This window comes from Pan paniscus, chromosome 20 (genome assembly GCF_029289425.2).
Source record: "Pan paniscus chromosome 20, NHGRI_mPanPan1-v2.0_pri, whole genome shotgun sequence".
In the NCBI taxonomy this organism is placed as follows: domain Eukaryota; kingdom Metazoa; phylum Chordata; class Mammalia; order Primates; family Hominidae; genus Pan; species Pan paniscus.
Window position 1 is genome coordinate 17,990,690 of NC_073269.2, and position 24,787 is coordinate 18,015,476.

General features: G+C 56.4%; 1 protein-coding gene across 16 annotated transcripts in view; it reads left to right on the forward strand.

Moving 5' to 3' along the window:
• The window catches only part of NFIX (nuclear factor I X), a 103,300-nt gene that overhangs the window by 66,646 nt on the left and 11,867 nt on the right, over positions 1-24,787 (forward strand). For 9 of the 16 annotated variants that reach the window (XM_034945263.4, XM_008967687.4, XM_063599934.1 and 6 more), the window contains 6 exons: positions 10,936-10,998; positions 11,311-11,385; positions 11,795-11,915; positions 13,404-13,540; positions 16,477-16,599; positions 19,546-19,721. In XM_034945263.4, coding sequence (XP_034801154.1) covers positions 10,936-10,998; positions 11,311-11,385; positions 11,795-11,915; positions 13,404-13,540; positions 16,477-16,599; positions 19,546-19,721 — 695 coding nt within the window. The remainder of the gene's footprint in view (positions 1-10,935; positions 10,999-11,310; positions 11,386-11,794; positions 11,916-13,403; positions 13,541-16,476; positions 16,600-19,545; positions 19,722-24,787) is intronic. The other 7 variants (XM_063599933.1, XM_063599935.1, XM_063599932.1 and 4 more) reach the window with 2 other exon arrangements.

The following is a 24,787-nucleotide window of genomic DNA, read 5'->3' on the forward strand; positions in this document are numbered from 1 at the left end:
CAGGGCAAGGAGAAGAGCAGGCCTGCGAGAGAGTGCTCTGCTGCCTTCCCCTGCTGTGCTGTTCTCAGTGAGGCTCCAGTTCCTTCCTCTGGTCATTCCAGCTCTTGAGTATGGTGCAAGTATGTTCAGTCCTGTGTCTGGAACCAGCTCGGCTTTGAAGGAAGATTAGCAGCATCAGGGTTTCCACATTAATTCACTGGACATGAGTGTCGGTGGTTGGGCTGCAAGAAAGCTATTCTTTCTTCAGGAGGGGGAAGATGTCAGCTAGCTGGTGCCTCTGTTCCCTGGGTGGTCAGTGTAGCCATGGTTTGAAGAAGGATCTAGAAGGGTCTCTTTGGAGTCTTATCATCCACTGCAGCTGTGCTTTGAGATGTGGGGGATGTAGCAGCAAACAAAACCAACAGAGAGGGCTTGTCCTCAAGGGGCTGATGGTCTAGTGGGGTGTTCCTGGTCAGGACCTCCTGGCCTGAGTGGCCTGGTGGCCAGGTCTCTGGGGCTCTCATGCCTTCCAGAGCTAGAGCCTCCCACTTCCCCAGCCGTGGACCAGCCAGAGGTTCCCTGTGTAGGTGGGATTTGGAGGAAAGGCTGTTTAGTTTCCAGCCTCCAGGTGGGAGAAGGGCCCCACTTAAACATCTGATTATGGTGGGCATTTGTGTTTGTTGCTTGTCCATGAGCCAGGGTCAGTCCCTGCTGCACCAAGGCAAGTCTCCGGGTGAAGGAGGCCCCTTTGGAGTCACCAGCCTGGGTATTGAGTGCTCTCTCACAGGGGTATTGAGTGCTCTCTCACAGGGGTTGAGGAAGTTAGCACCTGAGGAGGGGAGGCAGGTGGCTTCAGCCTAACTCCCACTTCCCCTTCCCCACAGGGTGAATTGAAGTCGGTGGGTTCTACAGTTCTAATCCCAGGCCCTGAGGTTTCCTGGATGGATTCTTCCAAGGAAAGGGAACAGTGGAAGGAGGCAGGAGCAGAACCCTGCTTAAGGCCAGAAAGAGAGCAGGGGGCAGAGAGAGGTGGTGGTGGAGGCTGATGCTCCCCAATCCCTGCCGACCCTCTGTCCTTTTTGATTTCCTCAGGCAAATAGGCAGAGAGCTTAGGGACCTTCCCCTGCCCTGGGCTAAAGTGAATTTCCTGCTCTATAGGGTCTCACTTCTTCCACCTTCCTTTTCTTAGCCAGTTGTTCCTTCTCTGAGCCTCCTCCTTTTCCTTTTCTTCTTCCTTCCCTCCCTTCCCCAGAAGCATTCAGGGGTGGGTGAGTAGGGGCTCCTTGTCCTGGGGTCTCCCCAGCTCCTCACTCTGCTGAGTGCCCACCAGACAGATGCTGGCAGCTGCATGCAGCCCAGCAGTTGTGCACACAAAGCCACTCTTGAGTATCTTTAGGAAAGTTTTCCTCTTTCTGTTTTTTTTTTTTTCCTTCACCCAAAGGAATAATTTCCTCTCTGCTCTTTTTTGTTTTTGTCCCCTTTCCCTGCCTCTCTCAGAATCTTGTACTGTACTTCTCTGATTCTTTTTGCCCCAGTCTTCTTTCTTTGCTTTGGCCCTGATTCTCTACTGTGGCTCCTCCTTCTCTCTCTCCCTTTCTCTCTATCTTTTAGTTTTAGTTTTGTCTTTTGGTTGCTCTCTGGCTCTGGGGCTTCCTGCCTTCTCGCATCCCTCCTCCAAACTCCTGCTTGTCCCAGGCGCATCCCTTGAGTGGCCTGCAGAGCCTCCGCCTCCTGCTTCTCATACCAGGTTGGCATTAGAGTCTGGAGGACTCTGTCCCTTTATGAATAATTAGACCAAGGGCAAGTGTATTTGGGGGTAGGAGGAGGGTGATGCCCAGCCCTGGGAGGTTGGGACACTATTAATAGCCCTAAGAGCAGCTGGGGGTGAGGGTGATTGTCTGGCCAGCCTGTCCTGTCCTGGGCAGCTCAAAGGGCCAGAAAGGGCAGTGCTGGAAATAGAGAAAGCGGGTGGGGGTGGAAGAGCAGCTCTGCAGGCCCCTTGCTGGGATGGGACCCCCCCTCCCCAGGGCCCCTCTCTTTTCTTGACATGTGGGGTATGGAGGGCATTCTCCACTGTCAGTTTTTCTTCGTCAAGTTGGGGAGGGGATAGAAGCTTCAGGGGCTGGGGGCTGCTTGCCTGGACCCCACCATCACATGACTCTTGGCCCCAGGCCCTCTCAGAAATGCTGGCTCCAGCTGCCGGCTGAATCGTGGCACCAGCCAGCACTGCCAGGAGAGGCGCCTGGCCTGGACGCCCATGGGCCTGTGCCTGTGCTCCTGGTTTTCTCAGCTCTCTGTATTCCAAGGCTGGGCTGGGCTGGGCAGGCCTTGGGCCCAGCACTCCCAGAGTCTAGGGGGACAAGCTCTATCCTCCCTGTTCCCTGTTGGCCCTCTCTCCCCCACCCCTGTTTCTAGTATGGTGACTGTCTTGAGACCGTTGGATGGCTATTGCACACCGATGTGGGGAGGGATATGCCTGTACAGGTGTCTGCCCAGGCTCTGCCATTATATTTGCAGAGAAACCTCTCTGTTGCTCTTTGTAGATGGTAGTGGGCCAGGCCCCAAGGGAGCCCCTCTGTTCACTGGCAGTGGTCCCTGGGGCAAGACACCAAAAACTGCGATCTAGGACACACTCACCATGTACTCAAGAGCATGAGCTCCTGGGGAGGGGAGCTGAGGGTCAGCCACAGCTTCCCCCACCAGGGTGGGAGGTGGCATTTGAACAGAGTTGAGAAGGAGGAATAAGCATTCAGCAAATGGAGATGAAGGGAAATAGTAATCCAGGTGGAAGGACAGGCGACATTTATGTAGCCCCAACTATGAGCCAGGCCCTGAGCTAAGCACCTTATTATACATGTTTTCTCATTTATTCCTTACCCAGGAATGCTAATGGTAGGTGTTATCTCCCTTTTACAGATGAGGAAACAGTTCATAACTTGACCAAAGTCACAGGCTGGTAGGTTCTGGAGCACGGATGTGAATTCGGGGGAGCCTTGGTATGCCGTTGCTGGCCACCCACCTCCCTCCTCCTCCTACCCTCCATTTCAGCATGCCCCCTTCGGCCCCTCTGTGCTGGGGCAAGGCCAGCTCACCCAGGATAGGGTATCCACAGTGGTAGAGCACCGTGTTGTACCCCCTCAGTGGACACAGGCTCCAGACCAAGGGCACCTCCCTGGGTAGGCCAAGGGCAGGCTCAGAGGACAGGGGAAGCAGACCCAGGCCAATGGCTCCTGCCTTTCTCCATCTCCCCAAGATGTTTTTCTTTGCCTTCTTCCTTGCCTGATCTTTGCCTGTCATCTTCAATCTCTTCTGCTCTGATGGGAATTCCTACCCCAGGTATCTCTGAAACACCCCAGACAGTGCTGCTGCCGTGCCCTGGGTCCACGTGTTCCCTCCATAGTCAGATATCTGAGGTGCTAGGTTTGGTGCTGGGTCACCTTGCCATGGGCAGACACAGGAGGAGCCTGCAGGCCCACTCGCATGTCCCATTGCTGCTGTGGCTGGGGGTCTCATTTATTAACTGTTGGGCTGGTCCTGGAGTGGCCATTGGCAGGTGGACCTTTGTCCACCTGCTGGGTGCTCTGTTGTGCACCAGGGGCATATCCCTTCTCTCTCCCCTTTGCTGGCCACTGCCTGTCATCCCTTGGGGAAGAGCAACTGAGCATTCAGTTCCCCAGTGCCTCCTGGCTTCTTCTGCCGCTCCATGCCTGGGCCCATCTAAAGGAGTTCTCCCTGGGCTGGGGACGGCTGCTAATGAACGGGAGCCAAGCAGAGAACGCTGAGTAGCTCACACCAGAAGAACTCCCTGGAAGGCTCCGGGGCCACTTGCTGGGGATGGAAGGGAGGTGGGAGTTCTATTGTTTTCTTGGAGGAAAATTTTAAGCTTAGGAACACCTTTCTCATTATATGAGGGAGGCAGTGATGGGCTGTGTGGCTGGAAGGTTTCTGGCTACGAGTCTATCTCCACATGGGGAGTGGAGGCAACCAAGGACTGTAGGAGACAGGCCTTCTTCACCTCAACACCGTGTGGGGCCTGAGGCTTTCAGATGAAGTGTGAGACTGCTCTGCTGATCTCCTGGGTACAAGATGAGCTGATGGACTTGCTTTCTCCTCGCTTCCCGGAGCCTCACTGCCGAGCTGTGAGTCCTGTAGTAGCCAGGCCTGGCACTTGCTCCAGGGGCACCCGTAGAGGCCGGGATGTGTTGGAATGGAGAAAGTAGTTCTTCCTGGGGTCAGGAGATGGAGAGGGGAATGTCCCATCCAGATGCTGGCCCTTCATCTGCCAGGTTCCTGTGCCTTGCCTACACCCCCGCCCCCAACAATGGCTTTTCTTGAGCCTAGGCCCTAGGGGCAGCCAGAGCAGGCCTAGACCACATGTGGGTGTCACTCGGTTTCTTCCTCTTTCCTGTCACTTATCCCCTCTGCCATGTCCTCTTCCCCCATCTCCAGCAGGTCAGTCAAGTCAAAGGCGGAAGCCCCTTTGGATCTGTGAGCAGGGAGGGAATGAGGAAAGGGGAGAGGACGATAATGGGGTGACATGTTCCCCTGTCCTTATCCCTGCCCCCACCCACAGCTTGCGGGCTCTGCTTCTTGTTCAGGCTCCTGCTTTAAACCATGTGAGACTCTAGGGATGACAGAGGAGGGAAAAACCTGCCACCTCAGGATGACTCCAGGATGTGTGTGTGCATGTGTGTGTGTGTTTGTGCACATGTGTGTGTGCACATGCATGGTGGCTGGTGGAGCAGGGTGAGGAATGGAGAGAAGGAGAGGAATATCCTAGAAGCCCCGTGGGCCCAGACCCTGGCCAAGCCTCATCCCCCTGGTCTGCCCTCTGGCTGCCCTGCATTCTCAAGGACTTCCTTGGTCCCCTGAGTCTCCTGTCTGCTGAGACGGGGAGAACCCCTCTGTGACCCGTCCCCTTAGCCCCCCATCTATCCACCGTTCCCCTCCTCAGGGTGTCTCAGATTCTCAGACTTCAGTTTCAGGAGGCACAATAGTTACATTCTCCAGCTCTGATGGCTACAGGCGGGGCCTCTGGCTCCCCTTGAGATTGGGTTTCCTGTGCCCTGGACGCTCCGGAATCTCAGAGGAAGGGGGAGAGAAGTAGGAGGTGGGTGCAGTGCTGGGAGGGCCAGTGATTGGCCCCAGAATCGCATCAGCCCTTCAGAGGATGGGGTGTTGCAGCTGCCCAGAGGCACCCCCAGAACAGAATGTACCCCCACTTGCTTCTGGAATGTCAGGCCTGGGAGGGCCAGGGGATGGGCAGGCACACCCCAAGGGCTGTTCTCCCCGTTTCCAAAGGCCAGCGGTTCCTGCAGAGTTGAAGGGGATTCCTCTCTGGTGGCTCCAGATGTACCATCTCACTCCACCCTTTCTGGACGGCAAGAAGTGGCTAGTGGCACCTCCGTGTGTGTGTGTGCGTGTGTGTGTGTGTGTGTCTGAGTCTGAGCATATGAGTGTATGCATCCAAGTGTATGCACATACCTGGGTATGCATATGTGGGTTCAGCTAAGGCCAAATCTGTGCACACCCCTCAGCCTCCATAAAACTTGTTAGGCCAAAGTCCGTGGGGGCAATTGGCCAGCAAATTACACATGACCCCTTTCACAGTACAAGTTTGTTTCGAGCGGGAGCTGAGGGCAGTGTTGGCTGTAGCCAGCAGGAATTCCTCCCTCACCCTAGTGGGAGCCATAACTATCTCCCCATCTGTAGGTGGAAAATATATATATATATATTAAAAACATGCATCCGGGCACGGTGGCTCACGCCTGTAATCCCAGCACTTTGGGAGGCTGAGACGGGCGGATCACCAGGTCAGGAGATCGAGACCATCCTGGCTAACACTGTGAAACCCTGTCTCTTCTAAAAATACAAAAAATTAGCTGGTCCTGGTGGCAGGTGCCTGTAGTTCCCAGTACTCGGGAGGCTGAGGCAGGAGAATGGCGTGAACCCGGGAGGTGGGGCTTGCAGTGAGCCGAGATCGCACCACTGCACTCCAGCCTGGGTGACAGAGCAAGACTCCATCTCAAAACAAAAACAAAAACAAAAACATGCTGTCAGTTGGAGTTTATGTGCAATCCCAGGCTCCTCCTGGCTGCTGGAGCTTCCCCTCCAGAGCTCTACTGAAGAGGCAGTGTCCTCTTGGAAACACGCACAAGCACATGTGCCTGCAAACAGCAGAAGGAAGAGGGGGGTGCTGAAGAGGTGAGGGGGAGGCAAAGGAAGGACAGAGGGAGGGGAGCCAAGGGAGACAGGGAAGTAAGATCAGAAATGGGGATCCAAGGGGAAAGGCAGAGAGCTGAATAAAAGAAGTAAGGTGGGGACTTGTTCCAGGGGCTGAGAAGGGGAGCTGGTGTGGGTGTGAGAAGGGCAATTTTGCAGGAGAACTTTGTGGCTGTTCCAGAGGTTACTGAGGGGCCCCCAAGGAAGAGAGGGGCCCAGAGTGGCCACTTGGCTCAGCCTGGCTCTGGTCTGGGCACTGCCAGAGGCCTCCAGCCCACAAGCTGTTGTTGCTGTGGAATGACCAGTGGTGTGCAGATGAATACAGAGTGGCCCCAGAACCTGGAGCCAAATCCCGTTTCAAAGGCTTCTTCAGCAGAGCCCACTTGGGCCCATGCGGAGGGAGTCCAGTCTTATTGCCTGCTCCTTCGTAGCCCTCCCTTCCAGAAGCCTGCAAAGTGGCCAGAACCATGGGCAGGGGAGGCCTCTGCCTCAGAGACATGGATCTCACGAGTAGCCCAGGTCCCCAGAGAAGGACAGCCAGCAGAGCTGCGTGTTTGTGTGACACGAGCCAGCCTGACACCCCCAAACAGCATCGAGAATGAGCTGTGGGCTCTGAGATACTCTCCCTCCCCTAGCCTGGCCCAGAAACCAGGGACCCCGAATGCTAGCCTGGCCAAGGCACCTGTCGGACACAGCGGCTGGGCTCAGGTTTTAGGCAGCTGCATTCGATGGGCCAAGTGGGAAGCAGCTGAGAGCACAGAAAGAACTTTCCAGCTTCCAGCACCAGCATGGAGGGAAACTCTGAGTTGGTGTGGGGCGAGGGGAAGCAGCAGCACCCACTCTATCCCATCTCCAACCAGTATCTCCAGGGAGCGCTGGGAGTCACAGTCCCTGAAGAGACTGGGAGGGTGGTTGGGTGGCCCTGAACTTGGGGGTGCACAGTTAGTGTCCCCACTGGCTGGCAAGCAGGCTGGAAAGAAGCCTGAGGCCAGAAAGGCTTCCAGGGGACATGGCCCCAGAAGACTGGGGAATCAGAGAGACAGTCCTCGGGGGCGTCGGCCGATGACAGGATAAAAGATGAAAGATGGAGCCCGGCACCTGCCCGCGTTGTGCCAGCCAATACTGTCCCTGCCCCTCCACTGGCCCACAGGCCACCAGCTGGCCCATTGTCCCCAGTGAGAGAGCAGACACTGGAGGGGGCTCCCTTGTGGGCAGGGGCTCACTCATGTACGCCTGCCTGGCAGGGACTGCCAGGGGAGAGCCACCCCGGGCTCAGGGGCGAGGAGGAAAGAAGTGGGGGTGGCCAAGAGACAGAGCGTGGAGACTGAGTGGGAGGCCCGGCCAGAGTCCGGGAGGCTGCCCTCCACCTTCAGAGTGGAGAACAGAGCCCTGCTGTGCTGCAGTCAGGTCCCCTCCTGTGCTGTTGGCAGTGGGCAGTGTGCGGGGCCTGCAAACAGGAGATAAAGAGTTCAGGCAGAGTGTTTTTTCTCACTAACTGTGGATTTGTGTATTTGTTCAGCTGGTGGCTCTGATAAGCCCCATTCTGCCAGATAAAAGCAGAGCAGCCACGAGGCAGGGCCTGGGGAGGGGCATCCTAAAGGGGCCTTCCTCCTTTCTGTCCCAAATCCCAGAGTTATCCCCTCCCCCGGGGAAGCCCAGACAGGGAAGGCAGTTACGACATGGAGATGCTCTGCAGCTCCTGTCACCTGTCCAGAGCAGGTGTAGACCTCAAGGCAAGGCTCCCCAAAGAGCCTGCCAGGTAAGAAAGCTGGCCCACGTTGTGCCTCTGGTGGGCAGGACGTCTCCTTGCCTCCCCAGGAGCTGCCTCCCCAGGAGCCCTTTCACCATGGACCTAGTGGCCTCTCTGGGCCCTGCAGCCACTGGCTGGTTCCTGCCAGCCTCCTTCCTCTATCTATCCAAGGCACATCCCCGAGCTGACAGGGTGCTCAGAGACCTTCCCCCGTCACATCCCTGGTGTCCCGAGGTGCCTGTGGCCCTATCGGGGCAGGGGTCTACTCTTGCTGAGCTAGTTAAGGCCCTGGCTAGAGATGGCCTGTGAGGACTTTAGCCACCTTTGAGTAGAGCTGTGGTGTCCCCTGCCCCTGGCTTCAGCCTTCCCTGCTCCTTTCACTGTGCTGGCCAGCGGGGAGAAGGAGAACACCACTTGAGCAGATCAGTGGGGCCCTGGCTGCAGCTGCCCCGGCCGCAGGCCTGGCTCCTGTGCCTCTGAGCCTGGGTCCAGATTTCCCATGTCTCTGCCTTTTGTCCTGGAGCTGAGCTGAGCATGTCAGGGGCCGGCGGTCGCGGCATTGTGGGCCTCCGGCTGAGGCCGCCAGCCGTAAGATGGCTGCCAAGGTCTAAAATGGCTGCCAGCAGCGCCCGGAGCAGCGCCCGGAGGCGCGTGGCAGGGGCTGCACTCACCGGATCCTTGCTCCCACTTGCTCCTTTACACAGAGCTAATAGTAATAACAGCAATAACGTTTTGGGGCTGTGTCCTGATTTAGAAGGATTTCCTGTCTGTCGCGCTCTCCTGGAGCCCTATTTGTCTCTGCCTCAGTCGCTGGCCCACCTCCATCTCTTTGTCGGGTTCCCTCTCGGCTGTCCCTGGGCTGGGTACGCGCATGCGCATCCACACGCGTGTGCACGGGCACATGACTTGCCATCTCCACTTGGCCTTTCGCAGTGGGTCGGGGCCGCTCCCATGGGGTGGACTGTGAAGCTTCCTCCTTCTTCCCCTGATTCCACTGATCCAGCTCTGGAGGGCTTGGTGGGGACCAAGTTGTCCCTAGGATGAGTGGGGTTCATAGCAGAGAGACCCCTGGGCAGCAGAGTGGGGACCACGTGCCCCTCGCTGAGCTCTGCACATGGGTCCTGAGGTTGTGCCCTTCCTGAGCCATGATTTAGAGCAACCACAGGACTGGAGTCTGAGGAGGCCCTGGTGTGGGCTGCCTGCTCCGTAGACCTCTTGGCTGTCACTCCTGGACTGGCTGGGGGTCAAATCAGACCCAGAAACCCAGCAATGGGCCAAGGTGAAAGAGTGAGGTAGTATCAAGAAAGTTCACATTCACACCATGCTATGGCACAGAGAGGCTGCCCTCTCAGGGAACATGAGTAGGCTTCCTCCAGAGCAGAGAGTGCCACTAACAAAGAGATGGCTCAGGGTGGGAACCTCTTTTGCCAAACACACCACCAGGGCTGAGCGAAAGGGGAGGTATGGAAGGATACACCCCAAACCAGAGGTGGTGAAGTATATCCTTCCACATTAAAAGCACTTGTTAGCACTTTCCATATTAAAAAGAACTACTTTTTCTTGACTCGCTACAATAGTATTTATTTTTTGGAATTAAAAAATCAAAAGTTAAGTGGGGATGGGGTGGAGGGGAAGTGGAGCCTGAAACAGTCACCCTTTTTCACCCATTACACTAAGGCAGGCAGCCTGGAGCATGGCCAGTGCTTTCAGCCCCAGACATGGTGGGGCCCTCATGCTGCAAGCAGGGGTGCCACCCGGGTGGGCTGCATCCTGCCCTCCAGCCCCAGAACCCAGCTCTGTTCCTTGCCTCCCAAGTGACTGATGGGGTCCCTCACCCCAACCCTAGGGCTGATGTCACCTTTTGTGAACCTCCTTTATGGTGGGGGCCAGCAGGTTGAATCAGGGTGGTGGCGAGACCCAGGAGGCAGGAATGCTCTTTAAAGTCGGGCAAAGCCCTGGCCAATACCAAGGCACGTTTTTCAGATGCCACCCCCATGTGGTCCCCCTGCGAGCAGCTGATTCTTCACCAAATGCCTGGCTTCCTCCTGCCCCACAACCTGCCTGGCCCCCCTCAACCACCCTCTCGCCAGCTGTCATGCCCAGGCAGGCATTCTGGAGGTCCCCGTTGTGCCCCTGGCACACAAAGCTTTGAGGACCGGGGGGACCAGGGTGGGGGGCTTTCCCAAGCTCAGCAAAATATTCACACACACACTCCACCCTGCCCCCAGCCCTCTGTGAGCTCCCACTGCACAATGAGCCCTTGTCTCGGGGCTCCCTCTGAGCAGCTGTGGCACCGGGGCATGAGACAGCCCAGACAGGCTGGCACAGAGCGGGCGACAGCGTCAGGGCAAACCTCCCCCCTCTGGGTTGCCAGGCACTGCCTCTGAGCATAAAGGTGAGGTGGGGGAGGCACAGGCAGACAGGAATGGCTTCAATTAACCAAGTTAGGGAAGGGGATGCTCCTCTGGGAGCTGGAGCTGGGTGGGGGATGGGGGACCCTTGGGTCTCTCCCCGCTGTGGAGAGAGATGGTCTCTGACTTCTCTCTTGGGACCCCTCTTTGCTCCTGACTCTTGGCCGGTGCTTCTTACCTGAGGGTGACTTTGCCCTTAAGGGCACAGTGGACAATGTCTTGGGACAGTTTGGGTTGTCACAACTGGGGTGCTACTGTCATCTAGTGGGTGGAGGCCAGGGATGCTGCTCAGATACCCCACAGTGCACAGGATGGTCCCCACCAGAGAGAGCAATCCAGCCCAAATGTCAGCAGTGCTGAGGCTGAGACACCTGCACTGGGCCTGTCTTTCCTTCCCTGCTTTGGGTCTCCCGGAGCCTCCTGGGGCTGGTTTGGGGAGAGGGTGGGGTGAAGGTTTCTGTAGCCAGGGTGGGCCGTCCCTGCTCTTGCACCAGGCTGGAGGGGCCAATGCTTGGCTGGTGCTTATGGGGAACTTTGCTCCTGACACATTCTCCCCTTTTGTGTCTCCTGCAGAATCCGGACAATCAGATAGTTCAAACCAGCAAGGAGATGCGGACATCAAACCACTGCCCAACGGTCAGTGCCCCCCACCTGCCCAGCTGCCCTTATCCTTCATGCCCCTCCACTTCCTTCCCCCACCCTGGCTGCCCTGGCCACCCTCACTTCTTCCCCTTCATTCAGCTGTCCCTTGACTGAGCTTAGCTTGCTGTCCTGAGGGGATGGGGGCACACCTAGAGGATCCCCCCTGTTCGGTGTAGACCTGAGGGCCAGCCTGGAGCTGGAAACGGGACTTGGGAGGGAGAAGCAACAGTGTGGAAGACCTTTGGAAATAGCCAGGCAGCCCCCTTCTGGCCTTGTCTTGACTCACTCATCCTTTCCCCTCTTCAGGGCACTTAAGTTTCCAGGACTGTTTTGTGACTTCCGGGGTCTGGAATGTGACGGAGCTGGTGAGAGTATCACAGAGTAAGTGAGTCCTTCCTTCCAGGCCAGGGATGGGGATTGAAAGTGAGGAGGTGGGACCTCATGGGATGTCCTCCTAATGGGGTCTTAGGGCAGGTGGATGGGAACAGATGCTTTCTGGGACACTCTCGGCTTCATTGGTGCTGGGCTGGGTACAATAGAGTCTTCCAGAGAGGCCTGTCTCCAGTCTCCATTGCTTTGGAGGAAAAAGAAAAAGTCACAACCAAAGGCTCTTCTGTGACCCACTAGCTGGGAGGAGGTTCCTCAGCAGCCCAGATGGCCCACTTTCTCCCATCTCCTGGCCCCACAGTAAACTCACCCTGGGCTTCTGGGAAGCTGTTGATGACAACGAAACAGACCCCATCAGGCCTCCCCCCACCTCCAAACCTCATCACCCTCTCGTTCTTCCCAGCTCCTGTTGCAACAGCATCAGGGCCCAACTTCTCGCTGGCGGACCTGGAGAGTCCCAGCTACTACAACATCAACCAGGTGACCCTGGGGCGGCGGTCCATCACCTCCCCTCCTTCCACCAGGTAAGCCCAGTGGCCCTGCCTTTCCATCTTCTCTCCACTCCCCCCAGGGCCAGGGCCGTCCCAGTGGCTATAGTCAGCTGTGTCACCGAGGCTAGGGTGCTTCAGAATGTCACCTCTCTCACTGAGGGCACTGGCTCTAACACTTTAGAGTCCACCATGCCCAGTCACCCACTGAGCTCCTGCTTTGTGCTGTCATGAAGGACCCAGCCCTGGGGACACAAACTCGCACAAGGGATCGCTTTGCCTGGAAGTGGGAGTCCAAGAAGGTCTCTGTCTTGGGGAGGTGACATTTGAGCCCAGACACAGAGGGGGTTGTTGGGGGGTATGGGGAAAATGTTCCAGGAGAAGAGGGTAGCCTGTATCCCAGTTCAGCCTGCACAGGCTGGCGGGGCACCCTGCAGAGGGCTTTGGAGGCCAGAAGAAGGCATTTAGACTTCATCCCTGGGTAGTGGGGACCCCTGAGGGGTTTTAAGCAGGGGATGCTGAGGGTGTGTGTTCCAGAAAGCTCTCTCCAGCAACAGTGTGTGTGGGCGGGACTGATAGCCAGTTAGGAGGCCATTGGAAAGGCTAGAGTGGGGGAGGGCCTGGAGGATGGGGTGGATGGAGAGGGAGGGAGCTGCTTGGGAGGCAGGGATGTGGGTTCTGGCCAGGGCAAGTTGTGCTGGGCAGGGTCCACTCCACTTTTTTTTTTTTTTAAACGGGTGTTTATATTAATTGCGAGATTTTTGGCATTCATTTTGATTTTTTTTAAATATGGGACTAGGCCAGGCTCGGTGGCTCACGCCTGTAATCCCAGCACTTTGGGAGGCCGAGATGGGCGGATCACGAGGTCAGGAGATTGAGACCATCCTGGCTAACACGGTGAAACCCCATCTCTACTAAAAAATACAAAAAATTAGCCGGGCGTGGTGGTGGGCACCTGTAGTCCCAGCTACTTGGGAGGCTGAGGCAGGAGAATGGTGTGAACCCAGGAGGCGGAGCTTGCAGTGAGCTGAGATCACGCCACTGCACTCCAGCCTGGGTGACAGAGCGAGACTCCATCTAAAAAAAAAAAAAAAAAAAGGAACGAAAATATTCTTTATTGATGACTGAGTTTTATGGCATTTTTGTCCCCCTGACATTTTTGTCCCTGTGAGTACGTCATTCACCTCACCCTAGCCCTGGGGGCTGCCAGGAAATCATAGGTGGGATACAGGAGGCAGCTGAGGGTTTTGCCGACTTCTCTGATGTGGGCAGCTTGGAGGACCGTGGCATCACAGATTGGGAAGGGGCTTGAGGAAGAGGAGCAGGTTGAAGCTGATGGCTTGAGGGGCCCTAGGGCTGATCTTGGGGTTGGGCACGCAGTGAGTGCCCAGAAATGTTGCTGTCGGCCGGCACCACTCCCCACCCAGAGGGCCATCTGTGCACAGTTCTTTAGCCTGGACACTTGGTCACTCCCTGGAGCCTCAGCCCATCCTTGGCCCATGTGACCCTTTCTTTCTTCCCCAGCACCACCAAGCGCCCCAAGTCCATCGATGACAGTGAGATGGAGAGCCCTGTTGATGACGTGTTCTATCCCGGGACAGGCCGTTCCCCAGCAGCTGGCAGCAGCCAGTCCAGCGGGTGGCCCAACGATGTGGATGCAGGTATGGGTGCGGGGAATCCTGACCCAGAGCAAGGGCAGCCCAGAGTCTTTTTGTCCCCTTCTCAGTTCACCTGGTGAGCCTCCCACCAGTTGTCCCCCTGTCGGGGGGCATTACCCATCTGTTTTCTTGCCTCCTGATCTTCCAGGGAGGGCAGAGCAGGCTGAAGGAAGGGAGTGGAGGTGAGGAGGGGTGCTGTGAGAGTCAGCAGCAGAGCCCGTGGTATGGCGGTGGGAAGCAGAGGGGGTGCCAAGCCTCTGGTGCCCCACAGTGGGATGGCCGCAGCCCCTCCTGGTATTTCTCTAGAGGTTGCCCCACCCCGTGGCCTCATGGTTTAAAGCAGTTTCTCACCCTGGGGGCTCATCATTCTGTGTAGGGGGATTGTTCTGTGCATGGCAGGATGTTTAGCAGCATCCCTGGCCTCCACCTACAAGATGCCAGCAGCAAAACCCCCACCCCCAGTTTTGATGACCAAAAATGCCTCCAGACATTGTCAGACGTTCCCTAGTGGGACGGAATCCTCCCAGGATGAGAACCACTGGTCTCAAGGGCCCAGCTTCACAGAGAGAGGCTCAGTGTCTAGTGAAGAATGAGCAGAGTCCTTTTGAGACCAGGTAGGGAAGCTAGCGAAGGGGAGAGAGTACAGAGGAAGCCAGCTCAGACCTTCCCAGTCCCCTCTAGGGATCTTCTTCTTGTTGAACCCACCCCCCTTCACCTCCATTCTTGACTGAGGGTGCAGACAGACCTAGAGAGGACTCTGGAAGACAGCATGTAACACGTGCGTGTGTGTGTGTGCATGTGCATGAGCACATGTGTGTGAGGAGGCTGGCCGCAAGAGTCCCCCGCTGACGTGCCAGTGGTACAGCCTGTGTTTATCCTCACTGTGGGTGTGACAGGGCCTGGGAGTGCAGACTCACGCGTGTGGGTTGTGCACAGGGCATGGCTGCTCTGGACAGGCCTGGGCCCTGGGCATCATTCTCCTCCTCCAAAAGGTGAGGGTCTGACCTAATGGTACTTTGTCTGATGTTTTCCAGATATGCCCCTACTGGGAAGGGCCAAGTGGGCAGGCAGAGTCTGGGGTGGAGCGAGGTGGGGCTGGGAAGCACTCCTGCTTTTCTGCTGCCCCAGAACGAATGCAAGTTCCGGCAGCTTCTCCTCCTCCTGGGAGGAGGAAAGGAGGGCTCGCCTCCAGGCCTCAGGCTGAGGGAGTGGGCTGGAGACCCTCTAGATGGCCAGCAGAGGCTGGCCTCTGTGAGAAGGCTTCCTTGCGTGACTCTGGGGCCCCTCCCAGGCTCTCCTCGTGGCAGGCAGGGACTTGGGCCAGCATGGGCCAGATGCTTCCCTAGGGGAGCCTTGAGAGGCAGAGAGAGGAGTTGAGAAGGCCCGGGAGACTCTTGGGCTACATCCTGGGTCCCTGGCCGGGGCCTCAGTAGGTGACCCCTTCTGCAAGGACTGCCCCTGGGGTGCATAGAGGACTGTGTCTGCAGCTGGCTCCTGGGGCAAGGGCTCCTGGGCTCCTGTGCCCAGACCTAATTCCTGAGGAGCCCCCCTCTTCCTGGCTCCTGCTCTCTCCTTTCTTGGCTGTCTGCTTTTGCGCCTGCCATTTCTGCATTTCTGCTCCTTCCGGCAGTCCTGCCACGCACGGCCCCTCAACATCCTCCCGCAGCACCCTCTGGCTCCCTTTTCCCCTCACCCCGCTGTGTGTTGTTTCCATGGGCTGCAACAAATTGCCAATTAAGCAGCCCAGCTGCAGGACAGGGAACAGCTGGGGAGGCACTGTGCGGCCATGGGGACAGCTGTGCACAGCTGGTAGGATGCTCCCCCCTCCCCACTGTGCCAGCTATCAGGTGGCACACAGCTGCTGCCAGATAACACCTCTGCTGGCGGCTGGGAGTTCGCCCTTCCCCCGCCCCTTCCCTCTGCAGTTAAGATGGCTCTTTATTTCTCTGTTCTGTAGCCCCTCCACCCCTCACCCAAACTGACTTGATTTGTCCTCCAAGGGTGGCAGCTGTGAGATCTGCCCCAACTCTACCTTATCCTTCCCAGCCTGGGCACAACCTTAAAGCTCAGCCCAAGATGGGAGCTGATCTTTCCAGAAGAACCTGGCCCCCTGGGGGCCCTGCTTTGTCATTTGGATGCTGTGGCCACTGGGCAGAGATGAATTTCTAAAGACAGACGTCAAACAAGGTGTTCTCTGTGCCCTTGTTTCATGCTGAATGCCACCCACACCTCTGGCACCAGAAGCAGGGCAGAGCCCTGAAATTATCCATCCTATGGCAGCTGAGCTTCTGGGTCCCCTGGCTGGGGGAGTCTTCTCCCCTCTGGCTCTGCCTGCACAGCCCGGCTAGGCCTGAGCAGCCCAAGGACTCTCCAGGTCCTCTGGCCTCTGTCCCTGCTCTCTCGCTGGGCATTGTGTCCCTCCTGAGGGCTCATGGCTGTGTGCTCCCTTCCCTAAACGGGGCCCTGGCTTCTTCCCACCAGAACCTCCCATGGCCCAGGGCACCATGGCATAGACCCCAGCCTGTCCCTCCCAAACTTACCCCTTCCCGGCTCTCAAGCTGGCGCCCTGGGATTCCTCCTGCACTCCTTTCCCAATGTTGGTCCTGCATCCCACCGTTTCACTTCATTACCTGCTTGCCAGGGCACAGGCTGGGGCCCTTGCTCACCCCCTACCTGGCACACACCACCCCACATTACCCAGGGGCCTCATTTTCCTCTCTGGTTAGAAGCACCCCTTGGCTGGCCTACACACAGGGCCTCCGAACCAGGCCTAGAACAAGGCCTGGGACTGGGCAAGGAGCAGCAGGAGGGAGCACAGTGGAGGAAGGGGCAGTGGGGAGGGGCTGAGGAGAGAAGGAGCGAGCTGCTGGCTTCCCGCCTTCCCCGCGCCCACCCCAGCCCAGCTAAACCTGCCCTGTGTTGCTGCTTCCTCCCCCCAGGCCCGGCTTCTCTAAAGAAGTCAGGAAAGCTGGACTTCTGCAGTGCCCTCTCCTCTCAGGGCAGCTCCCCGCGCATGGCTTTCACCCACCACCCGCTGCCTGTGCTTGCTGGAGTCAGACCAGGTGAGAAATGGGGGGCCCCGGAGGGGGGCAGTTGGGGAGGTGGCTGAGTATCTAGGGGCAGCTGGCCAGGTGAAGGGGCCAGAGCTGACCCCGAGTGACAGCCCCACGCTCTCCGAGTGGGCCATGGTGCAGCAGCGGGTGGGCATGAGAGCCGGCCCCTGCTTCACGTAGCACCTCATCGAGGACCAGGCCGGGCCCCTGAGCTGCCCACCTGGCTCCTGAGCAACCTCCCACTTCTCACTCCTCACGTGCATGGGTGCTACATACAACACAAGCCTGTCCCGAGTCCTCCCCAACTCTGGCCCAGTTCTCCTTTTGTCCTGCCAGCTGTGGGCGGGAAGGCACAGCCTTCTGCTCTGCCCTCCTGCCGGCTCCTCTCTCCCAGCTCCTGGCTGAGCCCAGGCTCTGGTTTTTTGCCAGCATGAGCCCAGGTTGATGTGGGGCCTGGATGGAGAAGAGTACTCCTAAGGAGCCCAGGCTCCTGCGGCAAGTAGCTACCTTGTCTGGGCCTCCCTGCCGCTTTCTAGAAAGGAAGGGCTGGGTCTAGGGGACAGGTGGTACCTGGGCTGCTCCCCAGGAAAAGGAACTGCTCACTGCCGTGGGGCTGCTCTCTGACTTCAGTGTCCCAGTTGAGAAGGTGCTCAGGATGAGAACACCTAGATCGCCCTGAGGAGATAGGATCAGGCAGGAGGCTGTGGGAGCTGAGACCTCAGCCCTGTCACTCCTTCACTTTCTTCTTCCCTCTCTGGGCACCCACCTGGCAGCAAGAGGCCTGGACTTTTTCTGGATATGGCCCTATGTCCGCCTGCCATCTCCTGGGCTCGTATGTAGGACACAGAAAATGAGGAGGTTTACCTCCTGGCTTCCTCCTTGGGGCCTCCTGGCTGGGAGCCCAGAGGCAGCCGGTGCTGGGGCAGGGTGTGGTGGCCGCAAGGTGGGGGTGGGGAGCCCAGGCCCTCTACACAGGCAGCAGGAGGGTGCAGGCCTGGCTCCTCCGGCTCCACCTCAGCTTTTATGAACTCCAGAGAGAAGCCAAGTTTCCTCAGCCCCCTAATGAAACCGAGAGCAAGAGCGAGCTGATTGGAAACAGACGGGAGGAGGAAGAGCTGGGGCCTGCTCTGGGTTGGGAATTGCGTGTGCAAGGACGCGTATGTGAGGACACGTGTGTGAGTGATGAGGCTGAGCACATGAGAACACCGCCTAGGTGGCGGTGGCTGGGTGCACACCAGCTCGCACTCAGGAGATGTGTGTGCATATGTCAGACGGCCATCCTGAGCAGATGCTGGCTTTGTCTTCATCCAGAGCCCCAGGGAACCCTCTGCCTCCTCTTGTCCCCCACCCAGTCTCCCACCCAGGGCCTGAATTAAGGCAGGGCTAGTGAGGCACTCACCTTAGGTGCAGAGTGTCAGCAAGTATCAAAAACTCAGTCATCAAGATAAATAATATTTTAATGGAATATGTTTTAAAATCCAAACTATTGCAAAAAAAGGGTATGATAAGCAAACACCAGTTTTTTTGTTTGTTTTTCTTTTTCTTTTTTCAAAGACAGTTTCCTGCTCTATTACTCAGGCTGAATGCAGTGGCATGATTATAGCTCACTGAAGCCTTGAATTCCCAGACTCAAGTGATCCCTCCTGTGTGCCACCCTGGCTAATTTTTAAATGTTTGTTGTAGAGACGAGGTCTTGTTATGTTTCCCAGGCTGACCTCCAACTCCTGGATCAAGTGATCCTCCCACCTTGGCCTCCCAAAGCACTGGGATTACAGGTATGAGCCACAGCACTCAGCCATGTCTTTGTTTAAAATGGTTTAAAATGTTGAGGCTGGGCACGGTGGCTCATGCTTGTAATCGCTGTACTTTGGGAAGCCAAGGCAGGAAGACTGCTTGAGGCCAGGAGTTCGAGGCTGCAGTGAGCTGTGATCATGCCACTGCACTACAGCCTGGATGACAGGGCGAGATCCTGTCTCTATTTAAAAGATACTGGCTGGGCGCGGTATCTCACGCCTGTAATCCCAGCACTTTGGGAGGCTGAGGTGGGCGGATCACAAGGTCAGGAGATCGAGACCATTCTGGCTAACACGGTGAAACCCTGTCTCTACTAAAAATACAAAAAATTAGCCGGGCATGGTGGTGGGCGCCTGTAGTCCCAGCTACTCGGGAGGCTGAGGCAGGAGAATGGCGTGAACCCGGGAGGCAGAGCTTGCAGTGAGCTGAGATCACGCCACTGCACTCCAGCCTGGGTGAGAGAGCGAGACTCAGTCTCAAAAAAAAAAAAAATTCTTTAGGCTGGGCACAGTGGCTCATGCCTGTAATCCCAGCACTTTGGGAGGCCAAGGCAGGCAGATCACTTGAGCCCAGGAGTTTGAGATTAACCAGGACAATATGGCAAAATCTCATCTCTAGAAAAAAAAAAAAAGCAAAAATCTACCAGGCCTGGTGGCGTGCACCTGTAGTGCTGGTTACTTGGGGGGCTGAGGCGGGAGGATTGCATGAGCCCAGGAGGATTGCTTGCCGTGATCCGTGTTTGTGCCACTGCACTCCAGTCTGGATGACAGAGCAAGACCCTGTCTCAAATAATAATAATAACACTTTTTTAAAAAGCCAAATAAAATAAAGACAAGATCCTACCCTGCCTCATCTGCCTCATCCTAATCTCCCAGCGCTGGTTGTGATCAAACTTTATTTACAAAAACAAATGGCTGGCCTTTGGACCCTAGTTTGCCTATTTGATTATTATTATTATTATTTTTTTTTATTGCATTAAAACATCATGGATCCTGATGACTGACTTTTTTGTGCCGCCTTAACTTTTGTGCCTGTGGCGGCTGCCTTACCTGCTCAGGATCCTCAGGACCCTCTGACCGGCAGCTCCCCTCCTCTCCTGTCCCTCCCATTGGCTGCCTCCTTGGCCCTGACGCCCTTTTTTCCCTGCCCACGTGCATTCAGGGAGCCCCCGGGCCACAGCATCAGCCCTGCACTTCCCCTCCACGTCCATCATCCAGCAGTCGAGCCCGTATTTCACGCACCCGACCATCCGCTACCACCACCACCACGGGCAGGACTCACTGAAGGAGTTTGTGCAGTTTGTGTGCTCGGATGGCTCGGGCCAGGCCACCGGACAGGTGAGTCCAGAGGGCCCCAGGAGCCCGGCTACAGCCTCATCTCCACATCTATCTGTCTGTCTCAGGGCTCACAGGGAGAGGGCCCAAAAGCCAGGAGCCCACCTGGGGCTGGAGCAGCAGGGAGCTGGTAGTACCAAACGCCTCGATTTTCTGGGTCTGGGGACGGGGGTCTGTGTATTATGCCAGGGCTTGTCTATCATGGTCCGGAGAGGTGGGGGCAGCATCTGGGCCCCCTTGCTCAGTCAGGCTCCTTGCCTTTCCCATGGTCCTTGCCCCCTCAGCAGGAGTGAACTCATGATGATCCAACCTGGATCTGGGCCCTGACCTCCCAGCGCTCCTCTTAAACCTCGGGGCTGCAAGGATTTGCTAGATTTTAGACCAGGGTTTCCCCAGTATCAGCACTGTTGACATTTGGGGCTGTTTATTCACTATTGTGTGAGGCCATCCAGTGCTCTGTAGGATGTTGAGCAATATCCCTGGCCTCCACCTGCTAGATGCCAGGAGCACCTCCTCCTCCCCAGTCTTGATAATAAAAAAAAGTCTCCAGATTTCAGTGTGCCCAGGAGGGCAAGACCATCCCTAGTGAGGAGCACTGTGTCAAGGGAAAGCCCTGATCCACATAGCTGCCACGGAGACTCCTGCTGGCAGAACTTTTAACAAAGGGTTCCCAGGACGGTCCTGGTTCTAGAGTGAAACCCTGCTGCTCCTCAGCCCTGGGAGACACACTGGCTCCCCCCAGAGCCCTTCTCTGTCACTGACAGAAACTCAGGGTTGCTCAGCGAAAGAATGATCCCAGGAGGTGGTGGGCCAGAGATGACCCTTCAGTGGGACAACGGTCCCTGGTTGGAATGTGGAGGTTTCTAGACCTCTGGGAAAAATCCAGAGCCTCAGCAGCATGCTGTAATAGGAGAAGCTCTAGCTCCTCTGTAGCCAGCCCTCCCAGCCTGGAAGCCTGCTGCGAGAGGTCAGGCAGGGAGGATGCTCAAAGGGCTGTGGTGGGGAAAGGCATCCCGGAAGCCCACACCAGAGGCTGCCTGCTGCCACCAGCCCCGTGCTGCCTTGGTGTGCTCTGGCAGAGCGAGCATTTGCTAAGTGCTGGTGTATTGATTTGCGGCGGGGCCGTGGCTCCGCCTCCTCACTCTGTCCCTAAGGGAAGCCAGTCCTCTTCCCTCCCTCCTGTTCCCCTCCTTCTCCTTTCCTCCTCGTCTCCCTTCTCCCTTTGCCCGTCGAGGGTTTCTCTTGGCTGACTCTGCAGCTCCTTAGCGTACTGGTAGCTTCGCCCACCTCTCTCTGGACAAGCTCTGTCCACTTTTAGGGCCATGGAGGGAAGAGCAGACCTGACCTCTGACAGCTGCTGTGCTTGCATCAGAGATGCCAGCAGAGTTCACGGGGAGCTACCAGCCTATGCCCAGCCCCCAAGGGGCCTGGGGTCTGGGATATGCCGCAGAGAGGCCTGGAACATTACCTTACCTGCTTTCTTAACTACCGAGGCAGCCAGGATTTGGAGTCAAATTCAGGCTGGCCTAGAGACCAGCCAAGGTTAGGCCAAGGAGCCAAACCTAACCACAGAACCCTTGAGAAAGTGGGTCATTTAGTCCCCTGGCCATTCTGAGCCTGTGGTCCTGAGGGCTGGGTCCTGAGCCTCTCCCTTGACTTGACTGTTCAAGATTGAGGACTCTGATATAGAGCCATAGTTTTTAAAAAAACGACAGAGGACTCATTTTGCCTAGAAGCTTCTCTTCCTGAGGCAGGCACTTGCTCCAAGCAGACCATGGACAAAACACCACAAACAGGCACCTTGATTAAGCAAGGAGTGTGGCCCAGCTGGGGAGCAACTTCTGAGTTTCCTTGTGTGGCCTGTTGTACTGAAGAGAGGGAGAGGGGGCTCAGCGGGGAGCCTGCTTGATGGAGCCCACGCCCAGCTTCTGGGAGGAGGCTAGAGACAGCACTGTGCTACACAAGAGGCTGATGCATAGCTGCAGAGAGCCAGAGGGCCCGGCTCCGCCACTGATCCAGTGGGTAGGGAGTGGCAGCGCCCAGCTGTGCTTGCACTACAGCCACTGTTAAGCAGTGCTTCTCAGACTTGGCATGCGCGAGAGTCAACTAGAGCCCTGGCTAACACACAGATGGCTTTGCCTCACCCCCAGAGCATCTGATTCAGCAGGTCTGGGGTGGGGACTAAGAATTAGCATTTTTCCCAACTTTCTAGGTGATGCTGATGCTGTTTCTAACCTCCTTGAGAATCAGAAGTCACAGATCAGTTTTGCAGGAAAATGTCTGCATAGAAGAATTTTAGGCTGGGCGCGGTGGCTCACACCTGTAATCCTAGCACTTTGGGAGGCTGAGGCAGGCAGATGATTGCCTGAGCTCAGGAGTTCGAGACCAGCCTGGGCAACACGGTAAAACCCCTCTCTACTAAAATACAAAAAATTAGCTGGACGTGGTGGCGTGTGCCTGTAGTCCCAGCTACTTGGGAGGCTGAGGCAGAAGAATCGCTTGAACCCGGGAGGCAGAGGTTGCAGTGAGCCAAGATTGCGCCACTGCACTCCAGTCTGGGCGACCGAGTGAGACTCTGTGTACAAAACAAAAACAAAAACAAAAAAAACCCAGAATTTTACAGACAATTGCAGAAGGGTTCCCAGGGCACACCTATAGCCATGGCCTTGGACCCTAGGGTAATAACAGCCAAGGCCATGTGGAGACACTATGCAGAGGAGATGCAAAGGGCAGTTAAGAGGATGCCTGGTTAGCTGTGTTTCAGGGAGAAGGAAGAGACTGCCAAGTGAACATGATGGAGAAATCACAGGGCCCAATGGGAGAGCATGACTCCGGGAGGCAGGATGCCTGGTCCTGGCTCAGTCTTGACCATCAATGTCTGAACAGCCAGGCCCACGTGTTCATCTGTAAGGTGAAAGTGAGGAGCTGGTCGGGCGTGGTGGCTTATACCTGTAATCCCAGCACTTTGGGAGGCCGAGGTGGGCGGATCATCTGAGGTTGGGAGTTCGAGACCAGCCTGACCAACATGGAGAAACCCTGTCTCTACTAAAAATACAAAAATTAGCCGGGCATGATGGTGGGTGCCTGTAATCCCAGCTACTTGGGAGGCTGAGGCAGGAGAATCGCTTGAACCCGGGAGGCGGAGGTTGCAGTGAGCCGAGATTGCACCACTGCACTCCAGCCTGGGCGACAGAGTGAGAATCCATCTCAAAAAAAAAAAAAAAAAAAAAAAATTGAGGAGCTATACCACCTTCCAGGCTCCTTCTAGCTCCTAACTCCTGAGGTTTTAAGGCACTGCACAGTCACAAGACCTTGAGGTTTTTAAAACCTCAACTGTACCCCAATCAGAGCTGAGACATGCCAGCCTGGTTGGAAGTTACATCTAGAAACTGAATGTTGTAAATCAGCAGGTTTCAATGTCTGGCCATATCAGGCGGGGATTAGCATTATCGGGTGGGATTAACGATTTAGATACTCCTCGGGGAGACAGGCTCTGAAGCTGGAGGAAGGCAGAGGCCGTCCTGTGGTTGCTTGGAAGGCCTCTGTGTCCCAGTCCCCTGGGAGCCTGAGCTCGGGACACCTGGAGAGGAGGAGTGAGGCTGTGATCAGACCGTCCCATTCCCTCCTTCTAGGCAGGCATGGAGATGAGGGGAGGCGTCGCATCACCTTTCTCTGCAGCGCTGCAAACCCCCACGCTCTGACCTGCACTGTTACCTGGAACTAAGGGTCCCTTTCCAAAACAACACCTGCACAAAAGTTCTCCAGCCCATGACACATATGGGGACCAGCAGCCACTGTTTGCTTTTGTCAAGGGCCACTGAGAGTTGTCACCCTTGGAGTGGGCAGGAATGGGTCAAAGGAACCATTTAGAGGGACAGTGTGTCAGACCTAGATGCTGGTCATCGTGGTAAAAAAACAGTGGGCAGAGAAGCCAGAGTTCAGAAGGGCGCGGCTGCACAGGCCAGCCTGGGCTTCCGTGACTTTAAAGTGCAGCAGGAAGGACAAGTCGATCCCACATGCTTAGTGGTACTTGAGTGCTGCATGCTTCTGCCGACTTGTTGGGGAGCTGGCAGGGATGGGGGAGTGGCCTGTTTTGAAGGTTCCAGTGAGATCAAGAATGTCCTAGAGAAACAGGGCAGAGAAAGATAGGTTGTGATTCAGGGGATCTGGCTGGTCCCCACAGAGGGGACAGCGTTTTTTGAGCAGGTCTTGAAGGGTGTGGGAAATAGTCTTTCATACAGAGAGCTTTGCAGCAAGCCAGCGTGCAGTCCTGCCTGCTCGGCCTGTGTTCTGGAAACCCCAGTCAGTTTGGAATGGGAAGTGCAGAGGGGCGGTAGGGGCTGGACCAGTAGAGGCATCCGTGGGGGCCTTGAATGCCCAACTGAGGAGATTGGACTTCATGTTGGGTATAGCTGGGGCCGTGGAAGGTTTCAGAGGACTGGAGAAACCTGAGCTGATGTGGATTTGGGGGAGAGGATTGATGAGCCTGGTGGAAAGAATCCTAGCATCCCTGGAGTCAGGCAGACATGGCTGTGAATTCCAGGTCTGGCCAGTTGCAGCTGGGTGACTTAGGATAAACCATTTAATGGCCCAGAGCCTCAGTTTCCTCAGTTGTGAAATAAGGAGAATAGAGCTTCCTTTGTGGCAAGGCTTCCCAGGGCAGGCCTGGTAATGCTTGGACTGATGATCCTTTGTTGTTGGGGCTGTCCTGTGCACCGCAGGATGTCGAGGAGCATCCTGGCCTCCACCCAGCCCCTCCAGCCCCTTTGTTGTGACAACTGAAAGTGTCTCCAGACATTGCCAGTGTCTCCTTGAGGGGGACAGAATTACCCCTGGGTGAGAACTGATGCTTTCTGGGGTGGGTCAGGGGTTACACAACAGAACTAAAGCACCTGGTCCAGGGCTGGACACTGAGGGTCCTGAGCTGATAAGCACAGTCTCAGCACAGGGGAGCCCCATACACCAGCTCATTGTCATCGTCCAGCTGAAATCTGTGAGGACAGAACGAGGCACTGGCTGGAGACATCAAGGGGATGGGCTCCTCGGGGCTTGCTCACCGATAGGAGGAG